Source organism: Girardinichthys multiradiatus, chromosome Y, assembly GCF_021462225.1.
Source record: "Girardinichthys multiradiatus isolate DD_20200921_A chromosome Y, DD_fGirMul_XY1, whole genome shotgun sequence".
In the NCBI taxonomy this organism is placed as follows: domain Eukaryota; kingdom Metazoa; phylum Chordata; class Actinopteri; order Cyprinodontiformes; family Goodeidae; genus Girardinichthys; species Girardinichthys multiradiatus.
The window spans coordinates 13818833-13826875 of record NC_061818.1 but is presented as its reverse complement, the minus strand read 5'-3'; the positions used below and the strand labels follow the sequence as shown (position 1 = coordinate 13826875).

Sequence of the window (8043 nt, the reverse complement as noted above, 5' to 3'; positions counted from 1 at the left end):
ATTTACAACCACAGCCAATTTGAGAGGCCAGTAATTTAAGTAAATTCGGACCTCTTTAATAAAACCTCGGCAGCTGAAAGAAAATTGGTTTTGCCCATAAATGAGAGCTTTAAATTCCATCTTGGAGATAAAAAGTCCAGCTTTAGGAATTTTGAGATTCATTTCAGTCTCTGGCTGCAGCAGACAGAAATAACAAGCCTACTGCTGAGCATGTTTTTCAGACAGTGAACATAATGAAGTTCCCAGAGTGTGTGTTGTACGCAGAAGTGCAATCAGTCTCTGATTTATGATGATCTAAACAATTTATAGAATTGCTTTAAAACAGAAACTCAGTTGGCCCTTTGTATCTAATTTGAAGTCTTTTTAAAAAGGACTCCGAAGATTGCAGGTGCTACTAATAAAAACGGCGACATCTACTGGACAGGATTTGATATTACTCAAGTTTTTTTCATTTTCTGACACAGCAGCATGTTTTGTGTTTTTAAATGGGTTGGTACTTGGTACTGGCATAGTTTATTAGCACAGTCCATACATTTTTAATAGGATCAGAATATCCTTCATTGTCACTGTCACAAGTACAACAAAACTGAGAAAAAGGTTATCTGGTCCGTGCATGAGCAATAAATAATTGACTTAAAATAGAAAAATAGCAGTAGTTTGTTGAAAAGATAAAATAAAAGCTAATGTGCAAACACCAGCATTGCCTCTCCCTTACATTCTAGCTGTGCTGAGTGTAGCTATGAGGGCCGAAGATGTATCTTGACCCAGTCTGACCTTCTGGCTGCAACCTGACAGGAAGCTGTGGATTCACCTGTAGGTAGTGTGGCAGTCAAATGTTCCTCAGTTTGTCCACCAGTCTGTGCCGGATGATGGTGCTGAATGTTGTGCTATAGTCCACAAAAAGTAGTGGCACCTACCTCCCTTGCTGTTGTAGATGGGACCCTGCAGCATTGAGGGTTTTGGGCCATTCCAGAAACTGATTGTAAGCACGCTTCATCGAATTCTGAAATGGGTTTGGATGTATGTTTGGGATCATTCTTCTGTCGAAACTCCCAACTGAGTCCAAGTGTCAACAATCTGGCTTTTGATCTGAGGTGAAGTTGAAAAAGTTGTCAGTAGTCCTTATTTTTCATAATGCCGTCCAAATCCTCAGTATGATGCTGCCACCACCATGGCTGACATTTGTTACATTGTTTTTAGGTTTATTACATTAGCAGCTTTAAAGTCTGAGGCTTCAAGAAGAAGAAACTTTGAATTTAAACGTGGTCTTAAGTACAATTCTGTGGTGCTTTGTAGGATTTGAACAGTGCAGTAAAAATTTTTTTGCCTTCTTACAGATTTCTTTTAGTTTAGCTTTTTGAAGTCATCAGACATTTATTATCAGACCAAGATAACCCTATTAAATACAAAATGCAGTTTTGAACAGATGATTTTATTAAGTGAAAAACGTTTTCCAACCAACCTGGACCTTTCTAAAACTATTATTAGTAGTAGTATTAAACCTCTGTAACTGTGATCAGCTAATGTTTTTTAGAAAGCTGAGATCTAGTTTAATAGCAACACTTAGGCCTGGTTACTCTCACATTTGTACAGTCAAGAAATCAATTCAAAAGAACCTGTCTGACAACATGAAGTAGGCTAAAATACTTTAAAAAGCAACACATCCCACCTCAGTGGAGAACACAATTTAGTTTTCTAGCAGAAAATCCTGAATATAAATTTCTAGCCATCAGTGTGTAACCCTGAACTCAAGCTCAAATTGCTAATGCAGCAGGACAATGATACGGGGGATACCAGTAGATCCACCTCTGAATGACCCAATAAATAAAGGATTATGGTTTTAGAGGGGCTGCAAGGTGGCACTGTTCGCTTGCAGCAAGAAATCAACTCCCGGCCTGGGCTCTTTCTGCACAAAGTTTGCATGTTCTCCCCGTTCATGCATGGGGTCTTTCTGGGTACGCCGGCATCCTCCCACAGTCCAAAGCCATAACTCTTAGGTTAATAGGTGTCTCTTAACTGCTCTTAGCTATGAGTGTGTGTCTATCTGTTGTCATATGATGGGCTGCCTGGGGTGTACCCTGCTTCCCGCCCGTAGACTGCTGGAGATAGGCACCAGCCCTGTACGAGAGAAGCAGGTTTAGAAAATGGATGGATGGTTTCAGAGCGGCATAGTTATGATGATGTGGAGCCACCTTCAACAGGCTGAATTAAATGCTTGATGGAAGTAGTTGTAGTTAAGTTGAAGGAGTTATTACTTTTTGATCACAGGACCACATTGGTTTGGTTAGCTTGTTTCCCTAATAAAACAACAAAATGATCTTTAAGGGGACAAATACTTTTTCATAGCACTGTATAATTAGTACAGAGTAAACATAAATCTCCAATATTGTAACATGACATTTTTATATATCATATACATCTAAATTATGAATGTTTATTGTCAGTCAGTCAGTCATTTTCTACCGCTTATTCCATAGTGGGTCGCAGGGAAGCTGGTGCCTATCTCCAGCAGTCTATGGGCGGGAGGCGAGGTACACCCTGGACAGGTCACCAGTCCATCACAGGGCAACACACATACAACCATGCACACACTCATTCCCCTAAGGGCAATTTAGAGTTACCAATTAACCTAACTGGCATGTCTTTGGACTGTGGGAGGAAGCCGGAGTACCCGGTGAGAACCCACGCATGCACGGGGAGAACATGCAAACTCCATGCAGAAAGACCCCAGGCTGGGAATCGAACCCAGGACCTTCTTGCTGCAAGGCAACAGTGCTACCAACTGCGCCACCGTGCAGCCCATGTTTATTGTTTAAATGATCATTTTTGTGGAATATGCATTTTTAAACATGATGATGAACTGGTATACAGTATGTTCAATGTGTCATGACAGACAACCTGCTGAACTGGGAAACACAGAAGTCCACTGTAACATGTATGTATTTCATGCTGTGGGATGAGTTACCCCTGTACCGTAAAGTGTAAACTTAATGTCGAAGAAGAATTTTTGCATCCCTCTAACCCACTGTATCAGTGGAGGTTTTGGATGTTGGGGTGCTGTTCTTCGGGCGGAGGTTGTAGCCGTCTGCAGCAGCCTTCAGCCATCACAGGAAGGAAGAGATGTGCCACCTTGTGTCCCATCCTTTCAAGCCGTTTGTCAAGAAACCAGGAATTTCACTTCAGAAACTCTGCATCTGCCATCCCACTTGCTGATCTGTTAGTGGTATGAATGACAGACCCTAACCTGCAAAGCTTATACATTAAATGTAACCACTCAAATAGGCCTAATTCAGAAAATGAGTCGATTGATCTATTTTTGATTTTTTTTTTTATCTTCAAAAACAATAATGTCCATAATGCCACAGCTTAAAAGCCACTAGCTGCATAAATGTAAATTATCCTTGAAGAGGATTTGAGAAAGCTGACTGAATACAGTTAAATGGTGAAGATAATAACCAAAGTCTAGAAATCAATAACAAAATAAATAAATTGAGTTCAAAATGTCAAACTTTACAGTGATGTTTACAAAAAATATTTACATATTTTTTTAAGAAAATGTGTAACATGATCTTAGATGGCAAGTTAGTCTGAAATGACAGTGATCGTAATTTTAGGAAAAATAGAGGTGGGAACTGATTAAAAAAATGAATCATCATGATTAATCACATTTTTCCTAAATAGCAACATTTGTGACAATAAGTAAAGTTTTCAATTCCAATAAATTTTATTTATTGACTGAATTAATAAATAGAAATTATGTTTTTATCATGATATTCAATAGCTTTACTCCAATGCATTCAGATTCAGATCTAGTAAGATTAAAACTGTCTTAGTATTAAACCAGCAGCTTTACACTTTATACACTTCTAAATCCTGCAACCACTATATGTTGGGAAAAGTTAAACACTTCTATATTTTGCAGAACATGGTTTCTATATCCAGAAGTGTTGAACCTCTCTCTGTGTTACTCTTTACAGTCACTGCATTTTAGAGGAAATGTGATTTTTAAATCCTCTACATGAAATGTATCTTTCTTAATGTCTAAACACTAAATAATATGCCAAGTGGCAACAAGGTAAAAAGAGACAACCTTTCAGGGTTGAAAGCATGTTGGCATGGCAATCCTGACACAAATTCACCTGTTTCTTTTCTACCCCTGTTCGGGATGTCTCATGGTCTGGCTCTACATTTTAAATGTTTAAGGCTCCGTGGTAGCAATAATCTGTGACTCTCAAAAGCAGTCTTCAGCTCACGTTTACTCCTGTTATCCCGCTTGGCTCCCTGCTACCAGCCAAACACATGAGGAAGTATTCTCCTGAGCTCAGACAGCTAATAATAACTCATTTAAACACTTGTTACAGACCAAAAACATGACTATTAGGTGAATTGGTCTCTCTTAATTGCCCTTAGGTATGAGTGTGTCCTTGCAAAGTTGTTTGTCATGTGTGTCTCTGTGTTGTCCTGCGATGGGCTGTCAGCTTATTGCCTAATGACTGCTGGAGTTAGGCACCAGAAACTCCCCCACCCACAGTCCCTGAAAGAACAAGCAGGTATAGACGAAGGATGGATCAAAATTAACACGTTAATGGTAAAAATAATCTAATGAAAAGTCAATTCAATGTAAGCTTCTGTCAGGATCCTGGTGATCCTGTCCAGATCATTGAAGTTCAGAATTCATTTTTGTAAATAAACTTACTTACCTTTACCTCGCGTCCTGGCTGATTCTGCATGTGGGTCGGAAAGCTCCATGACAACCAGTCAACTTCAACACTAACAGTGAGTTAGTTGCGTAAATAAACATGCTGTGTTAAAAAGTATTGTAAGAAATGAATCTTCAGCAGTTTAACCTCACTCTGAAAATAATAAAAATCACCATTAGGTACATTTATTCATTTGGGTAAAAATCATATGTTAAGACAATTATTTATCAAACACATTGGTTTGACAGTAACTTGTTACACTATTGATTGTTGGTGCAGCCCCCTTTTTTCTGCAGTAGGACAACAATATTTGAATGTTGATTATTTGTCTGGTGTACCATTTGTGTTGATCTGGTCAACTATTGTGGATCATTATCCTGGTATTTAAAAGCTGCTGGTATTTCAAGGAGTTCATGATTCCATGTACTCGTAACTAAGATCTTGGAAAAGAAACAGACCCAGAGCATCACACATCTTCCACCGTACTTAACGGGCATAAAGAGCTTTTCAACGTAACCAGTTTGTTTAACCCTAAATACACCTGCAAAGTTTCCTGTCAAACAAACTAAGTCCCACTAACCTTTTATAAACTCCAAATATTTATGTTTATGTTCCTAGAACAAAAAGACCTTTAAAAAGGCCTCAGTGCCATGTTATACTATTTCATATTTATGTAAAAATTATAAGTCTCAATTCTGTATCAACTTAAAAAAGCAAAAAATACATTTTAAAAATGCTTCAATAACTTCTACTTTAAAGGGTTTTAGAAGCCAAAGGTGAAATGGCTCAAAAATGAAATATTTGTCAACATAGAAGTTTTACTCCCATAATTAACCTGAAGGTTGTGCGTTTCAAAATTCTTCAGTGTGAGATTATACCATTGCAATAAAATATTTTATTTTAAGGCTTTTTCCACATCTTCACTAGAGATGCTAATAAATGTGGCTGGCATTGTGATTAAAAAGTAGAGGTGTAGGTGATCAATGTGCAATACTGAGCAGTTTGGATTATGAATGCAGTTTGTATTGTAAACAATAGCAGAGATATAAATACAGTTGATACCTATTGACTGTTTACATTTCTTAGTAACTCCAAACGTACAAAAGCTATCAATAAGAAAAGTCATAGCACCCATCTACAAAGATTTCCTCACTACTGACATATCATTTATAAAGGTCACAACGCCGAAGGAAAACGTTCACTAGGATGAGACATATATTTCATTAAATATGCAAATTTATGATATTTTTAAGAAAATATCTTCATGACATTATACATGGTTCAATATATGAACTATATATGTGATACAAATGGATGTGCAGCTTCTGGAATATGAAAGGCACAGAAGAAGAAAGTGAGATAACATGGGGCACGATTGCTGTCTTTAGCACTCACACTGAACAGGTTCGATTCAACACTGACCTACTGTCGAGCATTAGAGAAAAGAGCAAGAAGGCAGCACACAGTCACAATTCCATATTCATGTGAAAGCAAGCAATCCTAGTTCAGGACTGATCAAACACTATTCAATTACAGCTCAACTGACAGAATTAAACTAATTTACAAGATGCTCACACTGGATTAGGTAAATCAATGACAAAATAAACTCATGATGGTATTTGTTTATACAGTGCCCTTGAACATTTTCCCCTTCTATCAACTTAAAACCACAAGCATGAATTTATTTAATTGGAATTTTATGTGATAGATCACCAAAAATTAGTGCATAATAGTAAACTGAAAGAAAAATGGTCCATGGTTTTAAGATTTTCATTCGTAAGAAAAAGTGTGGTGTACATTTGTATCCAGCCTCCTTTACTCTGATGCCTGGAATACAATCCAGTGCACACAATGCACATCACTATGAAAACTCCATCACTATGGTGTAACAAGGTGATGGCAACATCTTGCTGTGGAGATTATTTTCTTCAGCAGTCAGATGGGCTGGTCAGAGTTGATGGGGAGATGAGTGGAGCTACTCTATATTGCCCAAAGAATGTATCTCTCTACTTTTACATGTACATGAACTTTGATGACATGCTATTCTTAATCTATAAGGTTGATGGACCCACCGCTGCCAGCAACAGCAACTTTAAGTATTCTGTAAACATTTCCCGCAAGGTTTAGGAGTGTGTTCATAGTTAGATGAGAAAACCAGAATTGCAGCCATGGAAATGATTGGAACACCAAAATTCATTGATTTGGGGCTGTGAGCCAATACTTTTGGCAATATAGTGTATATACAAGGCAAAGCTGTAAAAAAACTAGTTAGAGGCAGCACCAGACCCTACAGTAGGACAAAAACCCTAAACATGCAGTCAGAGCTCCAACTGAATGCTTTAGATCAAAGCATAACTATGTATTAAACTGTTCCAGTCAATGTATAGATCAAGTAAATGCAATTGAGAATCCATTCACAGATATTCTCATCGCTTAAACTGTTTTGCAAAGAAGAAAACCTTAATTCTATAGATATGCAAAACTGCTAGAGACATGCCGCAGAAGACTTGAAGCTATAGTTGCAGCAAAAGCTTCTACAAAGTACTGAGTACTGATACAAATTATGTATCAAGTCGCTTCAACTTCACAAATCCCAGCAAAATACAATGTTTGTGGTTGTAATGTGACAAAACGTGGAAAGGTTCAGTGTTTTTCTAAATACTTTTGCAAGGCACTGTATCACAATCTGCTCCTGTCTAATAATTTCCCTGTTTTGCAGTGCTGTTGGCATATTGTTTGGGACCATATTGAACAGCTAATCACTGCCCCAGCAAACAATATTTATCGCCCACCAACCTGTGCACCCTCTACAAGCTAGGATTGGTAGTTCTAAAGGTTTGCCTACAACACTGTAACTAAACACAGGAGGATAAGGCAGAGTAGTGCCTTGCTGAAGTAAACTTCAGAGGAGTGGTAATGAGGGTGTTGGGGTTACAACTGCTGGTGTCTACTAAAGATAAGATATATCTGATAAGGTGAGCAATAAAAGGGTTTCTGGCTAAAATAACATGGTTAATAATTTGGGAAATATTAACAGAGGAGCTGTAGGAAAATTCACTGAAACCCTAAAGTGGTGAAGGAAGAAGAGGGTCCCTGTTGAAGCAGGTAAAGTCTGAATGATTGTTGTGGTTTAGTGATATGTATAAAGGAGAGATGATAGGTTCTCCTACTCCAGCTGGGGAGCTGGGGTCTCATTCGCATTGTTGTCAGTAATCTTGTTTTCCAGCTCATCGTCTGACAGGAGGTCCAAGGAGGTTCCCTCTACCTGCAGCAGGCGTCGCCCTGAGCGACTGGAAGAGAAGGTTATGGGGCCGCCACGTCTGTGGGAGGAAGTGGAGTGGAG

At 38.4% G+C, this 8043-nt stretch overlaps 1 protein-coding gene across 2 annotated transcripts in view; it reads right to left on the bottom strand.

Moving 5' to 3' along the window:
* Window positions 1–5701: 5701 nt before the first annotated feature.
* Window positions 5702–8043, bottom strand: part of LOC124864239 (myosin-10-like) — a 92859-nt gene continuing 90517 nt past the window's right edge. For both annotated transcript variants that reach the window (XM_047358927.1, XM_047358928.1), the window contains one exon: window positions 5702–8020. In XM_047358927.1, coding sequence (XP_047214883.1) covers window positions 7867–8020 — 154 coding nt within the window. In that variant the 3' untranslated portion in view covers window positions 5702–7866. The remainder of the gene's footprint in view (window positions 8021–8043) is intronic.